The sequence below is a fragment of the Thermobia domestica genome, chromosome 15, assembly GCF_964235325.1.
Source record: "Thermobia domestica chromosome 15, izTheDome1.hap1.1, whole genome shotgun sequence".
Taxonomy (NCBI): Eukaryota; Metazoa; Arthropoda; class Insecta; order Zygentoma; family Lepismatidae; genus Thermobia; species Thermobia domestica.
In genome coordinates, this window is record NC_137468.1 from 22,855,247 (window position 1) to 22,880,834 (window position 25,588).

At 34.6% G+C, this 25,588-nt stretch overlaps 1 protein-coding gene across 1 annotated transcript in view; it reads right to left on the minus strand.

The window, feature by feature from the left end:
* Positions 1-720: 720 nt before the first annotated feature.
* LOC145672107 (uncharacterized) overlaps positions 721-25,588 on the minus strand; it is a 75,277-nt gene continuing 50,409 nt past the window's right edge. The window contains exons 2-3 of the mRNA XM_081741379.1: positions 22,504-22,617; positions 721-7,595 (exon numbers count right to left, since the gene is read on the minus strand). Coding sequence (XP_081597505.1) covers positions 2,108-6,775 — 4,668 coding nt within the window. The 5' untranslated portion in view covers positions 6,776-7,595; positions 22,504-22,617 and the 3' untranslated portion in view covers positions 721-2,107. The remainder of the gene's footprint in view (positions 7,596-22,503; positions 22,618-25,588) is intronic.

The following is a 25,588-nucleotide window of genomic DNA, read 5'->3' on the forward strand; positions in this document are numbered from 1 at the left end:
CTTAACAATTATAAAGCACAGTACAGAATGAAATATTACATTACTACACATATATTATAATTATTATGTTCATGGTTTGCTTAAAATAATGTCATGAGTCCATGGCATTCACCTTTCAAATTGTCACACAGATAGTAACTTTTCCAGTTATATGAAAGACTGAACATTAGTTGTGGCCTCATATTCGCAATTAAAATATTGTCAACACTAAGGAAATTTTTTATGTAAAGTAAACTAAACAAATAACATTCCTTACTGTTCGCTTATTTGATAAATACATGCGCTAAAGGTAGATATTTACACAGGTGCAACAATAAATGCATTCACTACGGCATACACTTTTGCGAATCAAAAAGCGATAACGTAACTCATAGATCAAAAGTGCTATAGAGGAGTTATTGGCATTGTTTTTTGCTTATAACAATACTATTAGCTACAAAATAATCCTTCACTGTTTTGTCATTGCGATACCTTGTTATATGAGTGTGATCGTTTGTATATACATTACATTACGTGTCCAAACTAACAAAAAATTCACTTTTAATATTAACACTAACAATTTCAAGTTAGTTTAGTTAACAGGTCATCCCAAGGGAGCGATGCTTCTCAAACCCAGTTAATATTATATATATATATATATATATATATATATATATATATATATATATATATATATATATATATATATATATATATATATATATATATAATTAATGGTAAATGAGTTAATTTAAATGTTGTTATTCCATAAGCATACATGAAATCTTAAGGTTTTCTTCGTTTTTTCTGCAGGAAGCCACATTAACCTTTATTAATGTTGAGATGGCAAAAAAAAAGTATATAAAAGTAGACACATCGGCCGCCAAACTGTTTTCTGGTGAGGTAAGTGTGGTCAAGTACGTACTTCAATAGGGAGGTAAAACTACCTTTCATATTCTAGCCAGGTACTGATAGTAGTCTGGAAGGTGAACTTTTTATGATCTGCAAATGAAATGACTTCAGGTAGCCGTAAAGAAAACAGGAGCTTCTCCAATTCCCTAAACTATTTTTAAGGTACTAATTAACCTATTTCTTATATCACTATCGCAAATTGTCTAGGTAACCGTAGCTAACAAATAACTAAAAAGATCAATATTGACTAATAAGATTTTTTTATTTCTACGAAAAGTTAGTTTTGGGTAGCCCCTTCCTTGATACTCCTATGATTTTTAATGCATATCATTTAGTCATGAATGAACTCTCGTATTCTGCCATAAGTGTCAGAGCTCTTTCCTGGGTATGTCATAATTAACATATATAGATCCGAATTCTATTCTCCGAAGGAGTGCATGTGGTTCAGTTCCCACGTTAAGCTGTAGGTTCACGTCTCATACAGCCTAGCTGCTGAAAGGAAAACTAAATTCCAGCACCCAACCAAGTTACAAAAATGGTTCTCAACTATTAAAACTACTCAGTAATTTTTATACTCACTGCCCTCATATATAGAAGCAAAGTCAACTAGTCATTCACATGACTCACATACCACTGTATTAAGCAACACTCTTATAATCACTGATCATCATGATCAGAATGATGATCCATACGTATGATTATCCAATCACTAATTTCATCATAATTCTCTAAATCTAGTCGTTCTAACCCATAACGAAGTATACAATACGGTTGCTCACCTCTATGGAAATAAAACGTACTGTGAAACACTACATGACGTAGCTTAGAACAATCAACTCTCCTTATACAATTTAATCAGATATTAACCAATTCAACATGATCCATTCACACAGCTAGCATCAGCACTACTGTTATGCTTATCAATTCAATGAAATCAGTCAAATTCGTCTTATTCAAACATCTTCTACACTATTGAGTAAGAACTTAATTATATTGGTCATTGAAGTAATTTATATGGGTCATTCCAAGCATTCCGAATCTTTGGTTTGACAATGTACGATAAAGTCGCTTCATTACCAATTCAAATACTCTTTCACTTTATATAATTCTCAATAAAACGTTCATCAAGTTTAACTATATTTAAATCCTTTAGGAGGTTTTCATATTCCACGTAGGAGGTCTCAGAACTTCCAAAGTCTAAAAAACTTCCCAATTCTCACTTAAAAGCGTCAGCAACTCTGAGAATATCTAGGGGTGATATTACCTTCATAATCCGGTTTGAGATTGATAGGATTGTTGGTGTACTGCAAATTCGTCCCATTATTGCTAAATTATTCTTTAGATGATAATTATACTTCGAACACAAGTTTGCTAATACTTCATCCTCTAGTAACTTATATGTAAAAAATTGTCTCACATTTTCATAATTTTCATGAAGAAGTACATTGAATAATTCCGACACGTAATCTTCGTAAGAAGATTTTAATTTATCGGATATAAACTCTGAGGCAAAATATTCAGCATAAGTAAGGTGAACGAATCTAGGCTTGTTATTAACGATTTGCACAACGACACCGGTTCTCTCTTCTCCTTTCTTTACTCTTTCTATGAGATTGACTATGTCCCTCTTCTCCCTCTCTTCAAAGAGTTTCTGTAGATCATTGTCCTTAAACACTGCATATGCACCTAACATTTTATGATTTCTGATAAATTTCTCACGTTGTCCTTCAATAGCTTCTTTAGCAATAGGATTATCCTTGTCCATACCTGGTGTTTTTTCTTTGAAGAGAATTTTATCGAACTTAACGTCAATAAGACGTTTATAAAGTTTTACTATATTTAAATCTTTTTGGAAGTTTTCTGTTTGCTCGTAAGAGATCTCAGAACTTCCAGAGTCTAAGAAACTTCTCAACTCACCCTCGAAAGCTTCAGCAACCATATGTATATGTAGAGGTGCATTCATTATCTCATTGGCTCGATAAGCAACTGACAGAGAAAATATATGTAACAGTGTTTCAATAAACTTGGACAGTCGCGCATCTTGTTCTCCAAGCTTTAAATTCTTTCTCCAAATTGATTCTAAAATTATTTTTTGCTCATGTTCTGAAAATGGTTTCAGTTCGTGAGAAAATGTCCCTAATTCATTTTCTACTTGTCTAAGAAAATTGTATGGACGACTAGTTACCCATATTTTTACTTTCTTTTCACTTTGTAGATATGTCAGTAGTTTAATGACTTCCTCCTTATAGTCAGGACTAACTTCATCAAATCCGTCAAACAGAAACGCTATTTTGCCTTCGTTATAACACTTATTGAACATTCCAATTTCTAGCAGATTAAGACCCTTGAGTTTTTCTTTGCAGTGTTCCATATTTATTTTGTTATCACTGATAGTTGTGGAACTGAGAATGTTTTCTATCATGCTTATATCCTCTTCTCTTTCTTCACTAAGTAGTTTAAAACCTGCAGTTTCATGGAGAAAGTTTACAATATCTATTCCATCAATTTGTGTTTTCTTTTCATGTAGTTGTTTTAATTCTTTTGAGAAATCCAACAAATTGCATTTTAGAATCCAGAAAGAAGGGTTTTGTATTTTAGTCTGTACTGATAAATGTGTCAAAAAGGTAGACTTTCCCATACCTGGATCAGCAGCAATAATTACTATGTCATCTTGGATATCGTAAAATGTGTCAGGTTGTGATGAGAATATGCTTTGATCAGATTTTTCAACTAATTCTTGTATTTCTTGTAAACAGCCTCGGGATTTCTGCCATACTAGTATATTCGTTTTGCTACTGGATATCATCCCTTCAGACAAATCACAGGTTGAAGATGTTGATGAAGGCTTTGACGGAACCAGGGAGTTTGGATCTTTGGCACATATATCCTCTTTGAACCAGTGAATGTTATGTTTGGGGTATTTATCACATAGGTATTTAAACTTCGTATATTCATCAGAAACAAGTATTATATTCTGATTCAGATTCGACTCACAAATATCGGCGCTGTATGTCACCAAAATATTTGATCTTTTAAGTCTTCCTTTTCTGATATCTTCTCCAAATTCAGGTTTCATTTTTATACAGGAACGGGTTATATTTCGATTGATGTAATAATCTTTAACCTCATTATACTTTGAATCTGCGAGTTGTCTTCCTATCTCTAGTTTCTGACGATTAACAAGTTTTGACAGTACATCTGAATCTAATAGATATTTCGATCTATCATCTATTAGTGTGCTAAAATTTACTTCAACTCCTTGAAATATAACTCTTCCTTTCTCTAGTATTTCCTTCTGGGATTCTATAGTTAAATCGTTTAGGCTACTTCTTGCATCTATTATTTCTGTGTATTTGTTATCTCCAGAAGACTGAAACTTCTTAACTAGGGCGTTGTTTTCTGCACTAATAAGAATAATTTTCTTTTTTCCAGCATTCTGTATGATTTCACTCAACTGCTTATGTAATTCTGTCAGATCTTTCTCGATATCTTCACATTCGATTACCAGCAACTCTTTGTTTCCTTTGAAAGAATGAATTAATTTACTTTGAAGACGCAAAACAGAGTCTAGATGCATTAAAATATACCTATCTTTATATTGAGGCAGACACTCTAAAATCTGGTATACTTTCAGAGCGCTTAACATCCTCTGTCTAGTACTAACATTAAGAATTTGCTTATTGGAACTTTCAAGAGCAATAATGCTGTCATGTAATTCTTGAGTTGAATCTTCATTAAACTTTATGCCAAACTCTTCAATTCTATGTTTGTACTCCAAATGAACACCAGTTAATTCTATCTCACTTAACTTTTGTTTTGCATTCTCAAAAAAACGCCTGCCCTCTTCATGTGAGATAAACTCTTTCCCTTTACTCTTTAACCAATCTAACATCTTTACGAACAGTTCGTAATACACATAACCTTTAGTAAGAAAGTTGAACTCTTTACTTATTTCGCTTTCAATTGCTTTACCTAATTCTTCTTCATTTGGTTGATTTACTGCAAACACTAAATGCTCTAGAAAATCGTTTACATCTTCATCAGATATAGTGTTTTCTGGCCAATCTTTACTACTATCTTTTCCGAATCCTTCCGAAAATCTAAACGAGAGAGAAGGAATAGTTCTGTAGTCACTAACCACCTCATTTGCTTCTCTCAAAGTGAACCCTTCTTTCAATAACTCCTCTTCTACAATATTTCTAAAGTTCTTTGCCCCTTCAGATATATTTTCAGCTTTTAGAAAATTATCACGAAATTTTCCCTTCTCTATGTCCGTTACTTCTTTTGCTAGAAGAACATGACTGTCTATGTAAGGATCATCATTGTGATCTATAAGTAAGCCGTTTAACATGTTGTGCGTCAAACTCTGCGCCAACCCGGAAACACTCTCAGGCCAAACATACTCTGCTTCTCCTTTTCGCACATCAAATCCACAACTTACATTAAAATATAAACTTGCTGAATTAACATTTGTTATATTCAAGTCTCCTCTCGATTGTCTTTGTATTTCCTTGTCAACTTTTTCTCTAAAGATTTTAGCTACTCCAGTTAAAGTAGTTCCATCTATAAATTCGTCGAAAAGCTTCCTATTTTCAGTATCAATTACTTCTTGAACTAATACAGAGTGATAAAACTTGAAATCATCATCAGTGTCACTTAGAGTTGACCCGGTTAGTAAGCACTTAACTAATTTGTTTGCTAATCTGGTTAGTTTATACTCTTGAAGTTTCGGTTTCAACAATTTAATCATGTCCTTTCTAAAACAATAACGAACAGGTTCTTTCGTTTCATGGCAAAATGTTTTATCTATATCTAATATGTCATCTTTCTCCTGTACTTTTTCCACTACATCTTTCATTCTTATACCTGACAACGTATGCTTATTACTCAAATCCAAGTTAATGTTTGTACAGACTGTGACATCCTTGATTTCTCCGTTCTTAAATATTTCTTCCATTTTACAGTCTTGATAGGAGAAGAAATACTTAACTAAACTAAAATCCGCATCACGCTCAGACAATAAATGATCAAATGTAATCTTCTTACGTTCATCTTCCTTATGCTTAGCTTGTAAAAGTCGATATTCCTTCCCACCATTTTTGTTGGTAATCTCAAAATACAAATCATCAAATTTTTTCGCTTCCTTTTTTTCTGAACTTAGGCGGAAAGAGTACCCTTTATCCAAACCACGATTTAGACACAATATCAGTAATTTTAACTGATATATACCACCTTGAAGACCTGGCATTCCTGGTTTCCACCGACTGTCGTCATGCTTTGGATCAACTGTAAACGGACTTTCTTCCACTTTTTCAGAAGATTCTCTGGTGTGTGTTTCCATACCCCCCAATGTAGAGGGAAGAGTTCTATCAGACGTTACGTAACTTGTCGATTCTCGTTCAATAGATGTTCTTTGATCTGAGCAAATACACAATTCCAACATTCTAACAATAGATTCTTTACTAAAGCGTTTGGCTATATCTAACGGAGTTTCGCCTCCTTTGTTTTTGACTCTAATGTCTGGCTTGTTGTTTAGGAGTAATTCTACAATGTCTTCCTGACATGAAGACACAGCAATATGCAATGGTGTATTACCCTCATTATTTTGTGAATTGATGTTTGTTTTCCATTTTGGAAGCAGTAGTACTTCAACTATCTTCCTTTTCCGTCGTCTAACGGTGTTTTTCTTTGGTTTTTCAACTGCACAATGCAAAGGGGAGTTATCTTTTGTGTTCTTGTCCACAATATTTGTCTTTACTCCAGCTTCTAAAAGTTTTCTAACTTTCTCTACTTTACCTTCCCTTATTGCAAGAAATAACTTTGCATTTCTCACTACCTCATCATCATTATCAGAGCTATTGTGACTTTTTGATGAGTTAGACATGTTGAAATCGAATAAAAAATTAAAAAAATATGCGATAACACTAAACTACATCCAACTTTTTTGGAGATCACAAAAAATTCGTTTTTCAAAAACCAAAGTCTGAATAATTCACTTTAATTAAAAGTTTAGCAAAAATACACAACATTCCCCTTTGATTTCTAAAGAAAAGAACTACTTCCTAGACAAAACCACACACAAAGCTAAGTAATTGTTTGCAAATTTAACGGTTTCCAATTACTTAAAACCAGCATTCTGTACATGAAAATTCGAAAATAGATGTAGGAACAACCTATTCATGCAATTGAGACAACATAGAAATAGAATTACGATTTTAAACCAGATAACAATATAAAATGAAATGCATCTATATAGCAGTTTTATAACTACCTTTCACAAAGTTTTCCCATTTACTGCAGGCCTCGTAGAGATTAGCAATGACGCGACAAACAATTATGATGTCACATTGTTACAACATTTTACATATTTGAGTAATAAGATATCACAAATGGCGTGAAAAAAATTAGGTAGTGTAACTTAAGAAAATCACTTATATTACGTAGATAAGACTTGCACTTGTTATTCTTTGTATTTACGTAATATTGAGGCAAGTAAGCTGGTGCAGATCACTTCACGGACGATGAATTATAAAAGTGCTAATAAGGCCACACTGTAAAACACATTCATTTCTCATCATGTAATATCCAAGTGCGTGATGAAAGAATCATTTCAGAGCTAGGAAATTAACAGAACGATTCTTCTGTGCGTGAGTTATCTCCTTTTCTTCTTAGCTGCCATATTCGTTCTGCAGCTGGTGGCTTGGCTGAAAAGAGACATACTCAATAATTATGTTGTGAAATCAATATCTAAAGCAGACTGTTATATTTGTTTTTGTATAGTGTATGTAATTTACTGCAATAATTATTAAATTGTTTTCCTTTCATACTATCCTAGGCAGCATTCATACTTTCTTTAATGTTAATAAACTTGGTGTTATAGAGGACACCGCGAAGTTGATGCCTGCATAATTTATAACCTGTAACGGTTGAAAGAAAGAGAGAGTGTTGGTTGCTAGAAAGGTTCGTGTTGTATGTTTGGAAATCTATTACTTTCGTTAAACACAAAAAATAACTTCCACATGCTTCCTATAAACCTCTCCTTGTGAAATATACTACCGTCATTATTTGAGTAGTATAAAGGGTCGTAGGCTTCCTTGCAGATGAAGCACAAAGGACTCGGTAAATGCATTCTTAGTGGAAGAAAGAGATAGTTGCACCACTGATGCAGTAAGTTTGTGATGTATCTACTGTAAAAGTGGTTATATTGGTATAAAAAGTGAAAGGCGAAGGTACAATACCAAGAGAGAGAAAAATTCGGAACGTAGTACCTACGATAGTCTCCATGTACATTTTTCGATGGATTGCGGTCTACTCTGAGCTTGACAGTCCTAGCGATGCCTCTTATTGTCACAGGAGTATAAACAATACCTCATTTGAAAGCTTATGGAACACAGTTTTCAACGAGGTGTTCTTGTGCTTCCTGTGCCTAATCCGGAAAGGAAGAAGAGGAAAGTGAAAAAATGAAAAAGAAACATGTTTCTCTTACTGTTGTCGGACTGTGGCAACATTGTTATTTGTCGTGCGCAGGAGAAATAATTTCACATGTACACCAGACATTGGAAACGACCATATTAAGAAAATAAAGGGTGCAGATAAAATAGAAATGAAGCAAACACGCAAAAGTGTACTCACCACTTTATAGTTGTTCATGGTAACTCCGGTAAAAGTAAGAAAGGCAGAGTGCGACCTCGTAACCAGCACAAACTATTGAGACTTGTTTCCGAATTTTGCGTGATGAACATTCTCTGCACCTTCCCCTACCGGAATCGTACTCAGAATATGCTGTAAAATGTATTTCGATGGGTTGTAAATGGCCACTCTGCCGCGCTCGGGGAGAAAAGTGAGGATAGTTATCACGTCCCTTCCCTTGTCTATGAAACCGTTAAAATTTGCTCCCGAAATTCCAAACTTGAAGATGACGCGTTCCGACAGACCGAGTAAGTGTTGAGAATGTGGGAAATTGGCAAATTGGCAACTGGAGGTGCAGAATGCATGTTTGAAAGCACGAAAACATCTTGTTTGTTCTTCCAGCTGGTTGCGGTCAGGTCGTCCCTGACACATACATCGAAATTACCTTTCTTCAGCCTATTGGAAGAAAGGTAACGTGGCATGCCTTTACGCCTAGGTCTAACAATACCGCAGCACCGTGTGTTTTTGTATAGCAAAGAAAATCTTACTTTCATGGAATGATCTTTCCATGTATAATATTGGTAGAGATCAAATGGTGAAGATCAAATGCATCACACTCATACTGCTAGGTACGAAGTTCCGAACTTTTATCTACATTGCTATTGCACCTGCGCCCTTCATCTTTTATATGATTGCTCCCAATGATTGGCGTATATGCGAGAATTTTTCTTGCATGCGGCAATTAAGATTGTTATCAGATTCCCCAAATTTCAACAAATACTTTTTTTTTTTTACAATTTTTGACTTTCTTTTTCTTCTTTACGGGTTGAGCAGAAAAATTACTTTGTTGGAATCTGCGGCTCATAAGCTTTCCAACGAGATAGTTAAGAGAGCTCTTAAGGCCAACAGTGTAGAGGCCTAAGATTTTCTTTGAAATCACTTTCCGACCTGAAAAGGTTAATTCATACTGTGGTGGACTCCTGAAAGACAGACTATCTAACTATTGATATGGTAAAGTTGCTAAACATTCAGAGAAAACAACGAGTTTTATTAAATTCTTTCGTTAAGTTTTTATTCCAAGAAGTTGTATAATATTAACAAATCCTGACATGTAAATAGTTGCATGTGCTTAATCCTCGGATTTCTTATTACACAAGTGTGCTTTGGTGGTAATTCCTTTGTGATGAATCTATTTATGATTTTCATTTACTTTTTTAACGTGAAACCAAATGTCTAATACCAAAAAAAAAAATACTTGCTTGAGATCAGTTGAACAGTTTAGAAGAAGAAAGAAAACGGAAGGATGATGAATGAAGATGCGCTACTTAGTCCTCGCTTCCTCCCAGTTTTTATTGTTAGTATTATTAGACTTTCAAACTATGTTAAGCATATGGATGGGAAGTATAATACAGAACAGTTATCTCTATCCGTCTGTCGATAATTATCAGAACAAAACCAATAAGATGGACCGAGAACCAGTCTTCTGACGGATTCAGTGTCTTATGTCTGCCCGTATTCCTATATTGTATCCGGAACTAGTAGATGTCAATCAGTTTCAATTTCATTGTCATTCGCCATTTAGAGAAAATATAAGATATAGTGAGAAATAGAGTTTTTCATGTTGGTCCGCGACCTGAAAAATACCTTTAATCTTCACCATTGTTGGTTGAAATTTACTGTAAGTTCATTATGTTTTGACTTTAGTAAGCGCACTTTCCATTGAGGTCGTAAAGTAAGCATGAGTGATTTTCAAATGTATGTGGTAGAGTAAACTGATTGCACAGTTTATGTGGTTATCTGAGATCAAGAAGTACCATTAGGACAATATTGTGCTTAAGGTCCACTGAACCCAGTATATGTGATTGAGGAAGCACAAGGCACATGAAGTCATTTGTATATACCAGTATAATCAAGTGATAGTACCGTTTCTGCAGTACAAGATTTTGCTGGTCATGAGTTCAGTGTAGATATGGTCAAGTGATTCCAAAATTTTTAGTGTCCAGGGTGTATGTGGTCCAGTAAGTGACAGGCTACCTAATTACATGTATATATGTATTCGAAGGCACAAGAAATATCTTTTAGTTTGGCGCACAGGGGAAAATTCGTTAGAAAAATTCAAACGATCGAAATCCAAAAGTTCTAATTCACAATAAATTAAATTTGTTACATTTTATGATAATAATCCTGTTATCGTGTGACAACCATCCTTTTTTAACTCAGTACGCAAGCTATTATAGTAGTAGCTATTCAGTCGTTATGTACACCAAAAGATTTTTTGCTCAGTGCTTGCCAAACAAAAACAGTTTTTGATTCCATTTTAAGCCCTTTATGTGTTATGGAGTGATCTGACATGCAATGGAGGACCAAAAAATTAGAATATATTTTAGTTAATATTTCTTTATATTTTCCTATTAAGTTTCTAATGCTAAAGTAAAAGAGAATTTTAAGTCAGAATTTTACAATCAATATTGTTCTAGTCACAATGTCAGTATGTGTCATAAAGAAATTATAGTCTCGGACTATAGTATAAGCCCTTAAAAAAATTAAGGAAGAAATATTTCAGGCAGTCAATGGCATTATTTCAAGAATAGTTTTTTTACTTTGAGCACGCTGTTGTTAGGAAAATGCACGAATAGTAATAGGGACTTGTTTCTTTACAGAAACCGAAAAAAATATTACAGAAATTAGCAGAAGGAAGCTATATGATTATATTAAGAAGTGTCCCGAACGTTCTCTTATACAAAGACAAATCATAGGTATTTTTTAAAAATTATCCATTGTCCAGTAGAGAAAATCAGTGAGCTAATACATAAAATAGGATATTTCAAATTAGTGTTCAATGAACTATGGACCATTGAATCTTACAAAGAATTATTTCTCTAAAAGAATAATGATTGAATATACGAATTTAACGATGTAGCTGAAAAGTAATGTATAAGGAATTTAAGCAATGTAGTGATCACAGAAAAAAAAAGCTTACGTGAGAACGTATCTGAGGCAACATTAACATATGCTTCGCAAATAAGTTTAAAGTTTGTCAGAGAAGCTTATGCATCAGTGGTAATTAATGGATTTTTAAAATGTTTGAAAGAGAATAAAAATAAATAGGTATATCATCATACACAACGTAAATGAAGAGATATTCAATTATTGACTTTAATTCATGGAAGCTGGATTATCTCTAAGACACTATACTATAATCCAGGTTAATATTGTTACAGTAAACTAAAAGCAGAACTGTTCGGTTCTAGAATTATGCTCAGTCACAGAAATGTGCTCGGAAACAAAATAGCAAGATCTGCTAGACTATACAATGTCACATTTTTGGAAATACTTGGAGGAAATTCTAGAAACCATTGGCATCACCAATTTAGAAATCACTTACGAGTATAGTGATAAATAATTAAAGTTTGGAACACAATTAATGTAAAGTTTCGAATAGTACTTTCTGTGTTTGCTCTTGAAAGTACTATTCGAAACTTGTACTTTGACAACTCTGGTGGACGCAAAAGTATTTAAAGTGGCTACAAAGAATTTGTCTGGAATGTGTTGCTTCATATGTAAGATTACATCCTAAGATTTTAAGAAATATCAGACAGAAAGAAAGGAAACCCATTACACTATTGTAATAGACAGTATAGATCTATCATAGCCATTCCGTTACGCTTTTCCATTTCGCTTTTCTATATTAGCTATTGAATATTTTGTTTAAATGTTAGACTTAACTAAGTAAAGCAAATTAAGCCGGTGCCTTTGATATGGATAGAACTCTGTCACGAAGTGTAGTAAAAAATAACGCCATCTTATTTTTCTTCTAGTATTGCAACGTGTTGTAAATAGAATATTAAGACATTCGCTCGAATCTTGAAAATAAAAAGAGGAAACTTGTCCTAATTATAACTGTTTTTGTGATTATAAACTATTTCTGCTAAATAACAGAAATACTTTGTTATGTGAAGTTAAGAGAAACTGAAAATATTGTACTAGATTTTAAATCCTGAATTCAGGAAGATTTCGTTACGAACCCTTCATATGTAGAGCATCTCGTTTTAGCTAAATAACAAACTTAATGAGTTACTTTAACTTGTACCAATATCTATTAAAATCATTCTGTGAATTGGAAGTATCACGGATGAAAGGTGATGTTGATATTATTGATTACGTAACGATTATATATAGATAAAAAATTAGATATTTGAAGGATTCTATGATTATACTGCGACGAATGATAAAATGACGAATTGGGATTTGATTCTTCAATCGATAGTATTTACGATTAACACCCATATACATGAGGGGACAAGATACAATTCTTTCCATTTGCTCCACGGGTTCAATCCAAGGACAAACCTTGACGCATCGCTAGACTTACTCTGTGACTACGAAGGAAACGAATCACGTTTACCGCAGTTAAGAGAAGCACGCAATATTATTATCATCATCATCATCATAGGTATTCTGCACGCGATATAGCGTATAAAAATCTTCAGCAAAAATACAAATCGCAGAACAAATACATGGAAAATAAATTCAAGTTACAACAGTTTGCACTCGGTCAGCAAGTCTTGATACAAGATATAGCTCAAAAACCAGGAATTCCAGCTTGTTTTAGTCAAAAATTCAAAACTAAAGGAGAAATTTTGGAAAAAGTGAATGAGAATTCTGATCTAATTAAGTATCTCACGCATAAAAACGAAGAAAAGGTAGATACATTTGACATACGTAGGTTAAAGCTCTTTAAAACAGTACAAATTTCAGATTAGATTTTAAAAAAGACAACAGCGTATACTGTCGATTTCTAACTTAGACTTTTAAAAAAAAGCAACAAGTTTAGGAACATTCTACGTGAGATTTTTTTTTTCTTTCATTGCAGGATGCATCCTTATACACCATTGATTTTTCTGACAACATTGGTAACGTACATTTATTGTCTTTCTAACAACTAACAATGGAGAAATTAGGAATAGCTATTCCTGAGAATTTGTTTGTCGTCCACACGCCTGAATACATTTATACGGCATTGAAAATCCACATAAATTTTCATGAGGCGATTCCTGTAATTTCGGAATGTCCAGGACTTTGAAATACAGTAGAGCGTCGATTATCCGAAGTAATTGGGGGACATGGGTGTTCGGAAAACTGGTTTGTTCGGATAATCGAACTGTACATGTTTGCATTTTGCATGAACATATGTACATATTACATACGCATTTTGCATGAACCGACAGAAGTGTGCTGATTGTTGAAACACAGCGACTGGCGGCTTGGCCGGTCAGCAGCGCCTTATGAAAGCCCCATTAGAAGCAATGTTCCGCCAGTGGTGGCTCAGTGCGGCGACTACGGTGGGAAACTTGGTTTGGGAGTGAGTGGGATGATGGACGGTAGGGTGGGAGAGTAACAGGTGCGAGCGAGTACACAGTTCGGTTAAGCGGTCGTTCGGTTGACCGACGTTCGGATAATCGACGCTCTACTGTATTCAGGAAGGAATTCGACGAAAAGAATTATCGTTTAGAGAAAGGATAATGAACACTATTAATTGTGCTTTTCAATTTCAAAATGAAAAGGCATTTTGCATTTCAGCAACTAGAAATAAACGTTCTATTTTCTGTTGGATTTTAGGATTACGTTCTATAGGTTTGTCAACTTATAATTTAATTCAACAACAAAAACTTTCTCATTCAATCAGAGCATTAGAGGAACATGGTCAACTTTCAACTTCAGAATTGGAAACACTCAAATCCCATTTCAACCAGGAAATAAAAGTAATAAATAATGTCATTGTTACAGTAAAACATGTATTGGCTAACTTTAGAAGTCAATTAGATTACATATTTTGTAGAATAAGTTCAGTCGAACAACAACTTTTGTCTACTTTCTTATTGGATTCAGCGCAGCAACATATCTTAGAAATGCTTTCAGACATCATGGACGACGAATTCACTTTTCATATACTGAATAATGATCAGGCAAGGAAGTTTATCGAAGAACACCATATTTTGAAAACAACACTTTACGTTAATGATTTGCGACTTTTCTATACATTATCAAATGTTTATCTAATAAGGTTTGATTTAGAATCCAATAATGTCGACTTATTATTGTGAACGCCGATCATTTATTCTCATATTGTATCTAAAATGTATGAAGTTAAATCTGTAGAATTTTTAATTGGAGAAAAGAAATATCGCTACGATTTACCGACAACAGTTTACATGGCAGATAGCAAATTTCATAATTTAGACAGAAATTCATGTGAATGGAAATCATTTTTGTATTTTTGTCACATAACCACGATTACCATAACATCGCAGTCGGAATGTTTAAATAACATAGCTTTTAATAACACTTAGAATGCTGTACGTTACTTTCAGAAAAACATAAAGGAAACTCAATTTTTGAATATACAAATGCAGGCATTCTGTATTCTTCGCATGTTCCAGGCGTTAGAATTATAAAATCTACAAATGATCTTTTACAATCTAAACATCTAGAGTTTGGAAAAAATAGGTCATACTTCGTCGAGTATGTCGATTTTAATTGTCTAATTTTTAATGCTACTCTATTACCAACTCGTAAATTGGTAAACGTACAGAATGACAAAATAGATTTAGTGGGAAACTAGACAGTATTCCACTTAAACTGACTAATTCTCCTTATGTATTGGATAAATTAGCTGATGATTTGTTAAATCTTCAGATAAACTCCACACTCACGGCATTACAAACCTCAAATTCGAATATTACGTTTACTATTGTTCACATACTAATATTACTAATACTTATTATAGTGGGTTCTATTCTTACGTATATCAAGGTAGTAAAATTGTTAAATAAATACGACGTCCAACACAAAAACTAGGACGGAAATGGTTTTCAGCGGAGAAGAAGAAAAAAACCTGTTACTTTGTTTTAATCCGAGCGAATTCGATATTTTTTTTATTCATTCTGCTATTATATTTTACCTGCGAGCAAGTCCGCAGGGTAACAACCAAAGTCTTCTAAGGAAGGAGGAAATGTCTTTCTTACAGGTACCCTGAAAAATATAATGCCAAAATGACCTCAGTTTAGATAGCGCAGTATATTTTCAATCTTGATTTGAAAAACAAAAAATACCCTTTCTCTACACTGATACCAGGTACTTTTCATGTAACAATGAATTTAATAATTTCTTAATTCGTCTGTTTCATCTTTCTTTCTGTTCGAATCTCAATATTCAACCTAAATAAGTGAAGGTTTATAAGTTTGTGTGAGAAATAATCGTGACATGATTCGTCTATTTTATAGTGCACTATTTACTTTCATACGAGTAATAATGATATAGATAGTGGAAGTGGCAACTATTTATGTAATTTAGTTAATTTTAACTCGCTTCTCGATTATTTCATTCTACATCTGAGACTAGTTCACATTTCATGTGGTACAAACACAGCGTTTCAAACAATCAGCATATGGATTGCCACATACAGTTTGAAATTTCAAAGAGATATGGATAAATAAAATCGATTCAAAGAATTGAAATGAATGTCCTTATGGAATCTGGTTCGTAAGGCTATTTTCTTTGCACAAAGTTACTTAAAAAGCGACTATATGTAGGCCTCATTTTACTATTACACTAGTACTTATTTATACTCTTCTACGCACTTACACTTCTTTCTCCATTTCTTTTCAGAATGGATTTGGGTCGGTATTTGGTCATTACTTCACTCATTCTCCTCAGCATTCTTATTTTCTCACTCCTCTTTATTGTATTTATCTTTATTGTATTTGCCACAAATACCGCTTAACCGGTACTGTTAAAAATGTGAGTATTTCATTAAATGAGTTATGGAAAGAAGACACAGACGATAAACCTTTGGATCTGTCAACCAACGCAATTGATTCGAACCTTTCCGCAATATATCATATTCCAAACCTTGAACCACCAACAACCCCTGCGTACACCACTGATAGACGCACACAATCACATAACCCAAGTACTGATGTCCAGACTATCGGTCATTGTTCAAATGGTAACGGGTATGTTCCATCCGACGATGCTTTAATAACACAACCATGTTGTACTGTTCAGTATACTTCTTTCGAAGATTTATGAAAACAAAAGCTTTCCAAGTTACCAGAAAAATTGGAGGACTGTTTAAGCTATAAACTACTCAGCTCTCAGCCGGAGAATACTTCAGAGTACCAATCATTGGAATGTTCATTTTCCCATCTGAGACCTAGTGAGCAATGCAGACATTTGATTTGTGTAGCCGAGTAACCTTGCTACAGATGTTATTTTCAATATTTCAACTCTTTTTTTTTTTAATTTACAAGAGGTGTCAGTGATTTTATTTTGGTGATGTGTTTATTTTCTTTCAGTGTTTTAGTGCAACATATATATTATTTATCTATATCTCACATATATTTCGTTATATTTCTACATATTATGTTGATGGTGAATTATGGATCTTGTTTTGTATGTTATTGTGTGGTGGTCATTATTTTTATTCGAACTCTCTTCAGAATGACAGCTGAAAATGTGATACAAAATAGAGGTTGTGTGAACACTATCTTCCAAACAAGTGAAAACTCAGCACCTGTCTGCTTCGAAACACGATGACTTGCATTTTGTGGACTTTGTTTTGTTACGACAGAACATTGCCATATATTTTAATCTAGTCAATTAATAGATTTAATGAATGAATATTGAACATGATTTTTGAAATTGTTTCAGTATTTAATAGGATTTTATTTCAAACTTTTCATACTTAATCATTTTATGATTCATTTTACTTATAATTTATTTTAATCATATTTATTTCATTTTTTCTGTCGCACGAATGACGCCAGATTTTCTAGTGGGGGGTGTCACGGACGCTCATCGATATCATCGTTAAACTTTGTCCGTGATTGTACTTTTGGCTCAATATTCTTCAAAGGACATTCAACAAACAGCGAAAGGAAATGATGGATATTTCAAAACTAAATTGTGGTTAATTAATGAATTATTTGTCTGTAAAAGTATTACGTAGTTCCGTCTTTGAAATCCTTGCCAAGCACTGAAGTCAGCTAGCTTTCACAATTCAACGTGTAAGATCATGAATTGACAAATATAATGACAAAAGTGGATTTCAGAGGTTCACGTCTTTACGTATTTCACCACGAGTACAGGAAGTTTCATAACCTCGTCTCGAGTCGTGTAACAAAACTACTGGGAAGTCAGAGCAGTAGTAACTTCGAAGACCTATCAGGAGGAACACATTGTTACTAGTGTGGAACATATTGTTCATCTAGACGACATCAATAAGAAAAGGTATGTACCTGTTTCACATTTGTCAATGCCTAGTCATGAGTCAGTGCTTGGGAAGTTCCAAATATACACTACTGATCAAAATTACACAGATTAAAAACATTCCCCACAGATCAATCAAAACGATTAATCACGGATTTATTGGTGTACAAAATTATCGATGTCTAGATTAGCAAGAAAGTTTGGTTATCGCTATGACACCTCTTGCATACGTCCCGTTCTATGTAAATCATAGATAACTCATAGCATAACCGCAGTTGTTTCTATGACGCGAGGAAGTATTGCTTATTATTAAATGATCTTATTAATGAGACGGTGCCTTCCTTGACTTCCGGTAGGTTATGTATGATACATTACACGGACAAACAAGCAAATTAACATTCAATCTTATATATAAGATTATAGTGGTTAGATATATGTTCTGTCAGATATATTTTTGAAACGATTGATTGTATATACAAAAACGTCGAAGGGCCTCTCTTGTGTCGAATTTTGTAAGTTACAAGTTTCTCATAATTGTACTCACAAAAATCGAGAATTTTCGAGAAAATTTCAAATAAATAAATAAACGCCCTCTTTGAGCCCCAAAACAAGAAATTTACGGCTGAAAGGATAATTTTCAGTATAAACTAAGGACATCAAAATGAAGGTCTCTATAAAATTTCAGCATATCCAGATAATTTTCGAAGTTAATTTTACTGGGCTACATTTGTTTCATATTTATGTAAATCAATGTTTAGATACAAATATTAGGATGCTGCAGCTAACATTTATGTGTATTTCATAACCACGGGCGTCTCTGGTAAGGGGACGAGGGGTACGCGTCCTCCCAATATTTTGAAGTACAAAATATTCAATATTTTATTCTAATTTAATTTATTTACTAACGACAGAATATCATATAAATAATAATAATAATAATAATAATAATAATAATAATAATAATAATAATAATAATAATAATAATAATAATAATAATAATAATAATAATAATATTTATTTGGAATATAATATTCAGGCTGTGAAACGATTGTAATCGAGTTCTTGATATACCTTAGGAGGTCCGTAAAGGTAAGCAGAAAGATAACAAATGGAATTGAAGTTAATAAATAGGTTGAGCTAGGTAGTACAATTTAAATCAATTTCTTTGATGTCCCCCCCCCCTCAAATTTTACATGCCAGAGACGCCAGTGTTCATAACGTAATAAGACTGGATACGATGTGATAAGCTGTTTCGTATGTATATGAACCCACGATAGCCCAGCTCCTTGGAGTGGAGTTTTAAGAGTCTCTATCACTGCGAAATTAAAATACCGCTAATTTTACAGTAATTATGTGATATCTTCAAATAGATAAAAGATAATCGAAAAGTGGATCAAGACCTCCCTAGATGATGTTATTTTGCATGAGTTACCGTTATCACGGGTCACCTAGTAGCTTTTCGTTTGCTGTTATTTAGAAACGCGAAAATAAATGTCGATTTTCTAAATGGCTGGAAATCGAAAGCAGATAAATGAGTCGTGATAACGGTATTTCACGCAAAATAATACTGTTTAGGAAGGTCTTGTTGCACTTTTCGATTATCTTTTATCTATTTTGAAGATATCACATAATTACTGTAAAATTAGCGGTATTTTAATTTAGCAGTGATAAGGCCTCTTAAGGTTCAGCGTTCAAGAGTAAAAATTCCCTCTAAATTTTCTTCTAATAATTTTGACAGTGGAAGAAAATTACCCCACATTTAAGTTTTTAACTTTTAATTTAATTATTTTACACTATTGTTGAAAAAAATATTAATGACAGTGCTAGCACTGTTTCCTCGTATTGAAACTTGCAAACACTTCGAATGTGTGAAGAAAATAGAATTAATTTTGATAAAGCATCGGTTACAGGATACGCAATATTTTTCACCATAGTGGTAGAATATTGTCCTTCATTTTGCAGAGAGTGTGTATTATCCGCGTCCTTTATAGCAAGGTTATTCAGGTCCACATTGGTTGGGACAATCGTGGATTTATTAAAAATATTAAGGGAGTAGTTAGGAAATTCGATTTCCTTTTACCCAAAATAGTATTACTCATGAATCCCTAAAGTTAGGACCATGAAACTCGGAATATAAACATGCTGTTAGGAATAAATTAGAATATTTTTCCAGCGTTTTAGAATATTTCCCACGTAATGGTAGAAAAGGGTAATTGCTATAATGATAAAACAATGTGCACTACAACAATGATATTCTCGTAACACAAAATATATATGCCAGTTACAAACTGTTGTAAATTTTTAATCTGTAATATTGTAATTTGCAGGTATTTAAGGGGCTCTTGTCTGTTTCGCCGAATGCCATAAGCTACGAAATTATTGCACACCTGGGCAGTTAGTTATGTTCGGCAAAACAGGGATTTCTGTTTTTCTGAATCCTGTTTGACCGAAGACTAGTTAAAAGGTAATTTACATACAGAAAGGATTTTTTTCATTTAAATCTTCATTTTCTTATGGTTAATTTGTGCAATGTTACCATTTTTATGGAAACATGCGTACAGTCGTCAAGCGTTACACTCCACTTACGAGAGAACCTATCCAAGTGTAACTCTGACTTCGAATCGAGACTGGCCGTTGGATACCTTGTTCCAAAAGAACATAACACGAAAAGGGATACATCCTCGATCGCAACCGTTGCGGAGATATAAGCGTGAAAAGTTAGAAATTGAGCTCCATACTATACATTACAAAGTCAGATTCCGGGTCAAATTTTTCGGAAACGGTCGAGTAAGGAAACTCAGCGAATCGATATCAAATTAGTGTGGGGAGCACAGCACCTTTTGAATGAAACATTTGTGTCCCCGGGGCACTCGTGGGGTCCCAGGCGGGGTCCAACTCAAAATTTGCATTTGGAACCGGGGGTCAAGTAGCATATTGTATGAAAGCTATTGTTAAATGAAAAAAGAACAAATCCCAACTCTCTACGATAATCCTGAGCAACGGGGCAACTGGTCAAAATGTCAATACAACCTACGTCAGAAAATCTATGGCCACGCTTCTAAATCCGTTAAGTTGCGACAATAACAAAACAGAAAAACACATTTAAAAGTGTAAGATATTGAAGTGAAGCAAATTGCTGCAGTCTCTCTCTGTCAAAAGCACCCTGTGAAATATTTTATTCCTGCACCATTATTCCAGTTTTCTCCAACTCCACTCCTCTCCAAGTTGCCTCACAGTTTAAAGTTTAGTCCTTTTCGTCTTTACCATAATGTCTCTCGTTCAGCAAATCCCCCGATAGAAATTTCACAGTGCAATCTGTGAATTTCTGGTCCCGATGCGCGAAGCATATACCGTTGCCTTTTGACCTTCTCACCCTCCACGACGATTGCGATTGACAATGTATCCTTTCTCTTCTAGGACATAAAATCCAATGGTCATGGTTATTCTACGTATGATCCATTGGTCATTCGAAATCACACTTATACTTGGATAAGGTCTGTTGTGCGACTCTGTGAGAGACTCTGCAGCAATTTGCTTTACTTCAATACCTTGCACTTTCAAACGTGTTTTTCTGTTTTGTTATTGTCGCAACTTAACGGATTTAGAAGCGTGGCCATACATTTTCTGATGTAGGTTGTATTGACATTTTGACCAGTTGCCCCGTTGCTCAGGATTATCGTAGAGAGTTGAGATTTGTTCTTTTTTCATTTAACAATAGCTTTCATACAATATGCTACTTGACCCCCGGTTCCATATGCAAATTTTGAGTTGGACCCCGCCTGGGACCCTGCGAGTGCCCCGGGGACACAAATGTTTCATTCAAAAGATGCTGTGCTCCCCACACTAATTTGATATCGATTCGCTGAGTTTCCTTACTCGACCGTTTCCGAAAAATTTGACCCGGAATCTGACTTTGTAATGTATAGTATGGAGCTCAATTTCTAACTTTTCACGCTTATATCTCCGCAACGGTTGCCATCGAGGATGTATCCCTTTTCGTGTTATGTTCTTTTGGAACAAGGTATCCAACGGCCAGTCTCGACTCGAAGTCGGAGTTACACTTGGATATGTTCCCTCGTTAGATGTTAAATACAGAATACTACTTTTTCCTTTCCAAGAAATTTCTAAATTAAGTATGCTACTTCGTGAGTCTCACTTCTTTTTAATTTTCAAACGGAAGCATGTAATTAAAGTTTTAATTTTTTTTCGTTTTCGTGACTTCTCTATCCTCATGAAATTTCTATAATTGTTCTTTTTATTTATTTATTTATTTATACAGAATTATGGGCATTACCAGCATTTACGTCACGTTTGAGGGATGACGTCAGTCGGCGAGCAGAACTACCCGGTGAAGGGGAAAAGAAAAAAGGGATGTGAAGAGAAGAAAGCAGCCTGGGACCTGTATGTTAGGTACCATCCCGACATTTGCCTGGTGTGAATGAGAACTGTTTTCCTCAGTATAAATTCCATTTAACTAATTTTTGGAGAAACAGGATTCGGCCAAACTTCAATTTCTGATTCGCCGAACACGGCTGCCTGCTGAGATGTGGATTAACTTAGTAGCCAAAGATATTCGGCGATAGAGGAAGACAAAACTTAAGAATAGTTTTCAATACAACAATTTATACCATGTAAGTAGAAATACAATTACAATTTCCAAAAACAGAAAAAGTAATCAAATACCCTTAGATATAAAAAAATATTTATATATACCTGCAAAAAGAACATTTTAGGATTATAACACTGTTGTTCTACGGGTTCAAGTGATTGTCTCCTTGTTTCCTGACACACTGCTATGTAAGCTCTGCATACTTCACATTCTCCTTTCTGCAAATAAAAAAAACACAAACTTTTACAACTGTAGGTTCTGTGTAGTTTGATAAGTCTAAATTGTAAATTTATCATTAGAAGAGGCACTTAAGCCATAATTTCCCAGTTTATTTATGTCAGTAACTTACATCCACCTTGCTCGCTCCTTACGCCTTCCAGCAGAAGTAAAAGTGAGGGGAACGTCCTCTCTCCAATTTCAAAAATTATCTATGGCGTTTATTAACTTCCTAAAAAAAATATAATGGGCAAAGATAGGCACGGGGGACGGCGAGGCGTCATCCGTCCCCCTACCTTTTCATATCCACTTTTACCCCTGTCTTCCCAGGTGAAATTATTCTTTAAAATCTTACTTCTGCAGAAAATACGAAATGTAAGAATTAGCTTAAGTTGTAGATGTAAAATTGTCTTTATTAAAATTACCAAATACATGCGTCATAGTTTTTTCTTCTAAAAATTTCTAATCTTTATTCAGAAAAGAGGAGATGTAAAGATTTGCTTAAATTTGAAGTGTGAAATTCGGTATATAAATTGAACTAAAAGTAATAGAATATGTGTTTCAGAGTTTTTGAAATTACTCTTTAAGAGGAAAGAGAGGATTTTCTTTTAATTTTCTCTCGACATGCAAACTGACGTTCTAACTTTCATCATTACTGAAAAATGACTGAATATTCTTAATGGATTATTGAACATAGCAATATTTTAGAACACGGATTGTATTGAGACAATTTCATTAGAATACATATGGTAAACAGGAGATAGATCACCATCTATCCCCCAGGGCGTATACAGGGGTTGGACAAAAAAAATCTAAAACGTTTGCAAAAGTGTGAAAATCATATTTAGTATTATGTGGTGCCTTCTTTTGCGCCGAAAACAGCTTGGATCCGGCCTGGAATCGACGTATACAGCTCTCGAATCGTGGTGAGTGGAATTTTGTACCATTGTTCCTCCAAAACATGCTCCAGTTCCTTAAGGGATGCTGGTGGAGGGTAATGAGACCGATCACGTCTTTCTAACTCAGACCACAATGGCTCAATGATGTTCAGATCTGGTGATTGTGGGACCCAGGGGAGGTGTGATAGCTCCTGGTCATGGTCCTCAAACCATGATTTCAGCACCGTTTTTGCAGCGTGACAGGTGCCAAATCATCTTGGTAAATGCCATCACCATCAGGGAACAATATTTGGGCCATGGATAGAAATTCGTCCAACAAAATGGCCTCATACGCCTTAGCATTCATCATTCCATGCAGGGCTATGATGGGGCCTGCAGAAAACCGCCAGATCACTGCCCATACTGTAACAGAACCACCCCCATGTTTTACAGTTGGAAGCAGACAGTCTGTATCACAGGCCTGCGACGGTGTTCTCCATACGTAAACACGACCGATTGTTGAAAACAAGGTGAAGGTCGATTCATCGGACCACATTACGTATTTTCACTGCTCATGAGTCCACGCCTTGTGGTCCTTGCACCACTGGATACGCCTCTTCGCATTTACTACTGTGACCAGGGGTTTGGTGATAGCAGCTCTTCGATGAATTTTCATTTTATGAAGTGCCCGTCGCACTGTTTTCGATGAAACTGGATTCTGTAAGCCGGAAATGAGTTCAGACGTAATTTTCATTGCAGTGGTCTTCTTTTTAGCTGCTACAATCCGTTTTAATGCTCTCCGTTACCTGTCTAACAGGATTGTCTTTCGACCACTGTTGTGCTTTACAAACGTCGTTTGCCCATGAATTGTGTATGCCCTCCTGACATTGGACACAGTGCCTTTCGATACCCTCACAATGTTCGCCATTGTTGCTACTTGAGCTCCAACCAGACGGGCACCAACGATCATGCCTCTTTGGAAGGCTGTTAGGTCACCCATTTTGCCGCACCACTTTCACACCACGACACGCACAGGTGAACTGGTTACTGCTGACGGAAGAGGAAGGTCCACATGACACATTGAAAACAAAAAAAAAAAACGATCGGCAACCGCAACACGTATTGTACAATAGAGGGCCAAACTTACGTGTCCTGTATAAGTGTTTTTTAGATTTTTTGTCAACCCCTGTGTATATATAATATTTAATATATATAAAAGAAGAAGGCGGCACAAAATGACACGTGCAAGATGTAGATATGGAGAAGAATGGAAAAATCAAATATAAAGAGAAAATAAGAAATAAAGAAGTTCTGAGGAAAGTGAATGAAGGAAGTATATTGAAGCTAATAGCAAAAAGGAAAAGGAGATGTTTATGACACTATATATGAATGAATTACCTTATAAGAGATACTTTGGAAGGATTAGTTTCTGGAAGGAGAAAGAAGGGAAGAAGAAGGTGTCAGCTGCTGGACGATATAAAGATCGGAAATTCTGATGTCTTAACAAAAACTAAGGCTGAGAATAGAAATGAATGGAGAAAGATTGCTGTAAGAACCTGTTAATATAACAGAACACTAATGATTAAAATAAGGCTATAGTCATGCTCATAATAAAATATGGAATTAGTTGTAGTCATCACGATACATTGTAACGCCCTATTTTGGGGTTAAAGAGTTAGGATTATTTATGCGTTGTATTGATATGTTGAGAAAATATACATACAAATATAGTAAAGAATTGTTCCGATTTACAAAGGAGGTGGGCTGATAAGGGCCATTTTTCGCCCATCAGGCCCGAGATGTGAAATGCATGGTTTCCAATAGTATACCTCATAAAAATAAGAAAACAAATATATTTTGACGGAAAGCGCTATAAGTGAGAGGTAAAAATAAATAAATAAATAAATAAATAAAGACATAAGTCGTGTGTTAATGAAGGAACGTAAACACTAATGTCATGAGTTGGAATCCGAGAAAGCAATAGTAAATAGAACACTAACGGCAAGAATAAGAAGAATGAAGTCTACTACGACTATGAGATCAATATATTACATCGGAAATAATCAAGCATAGATAATAATCAGACAGCTGGAGA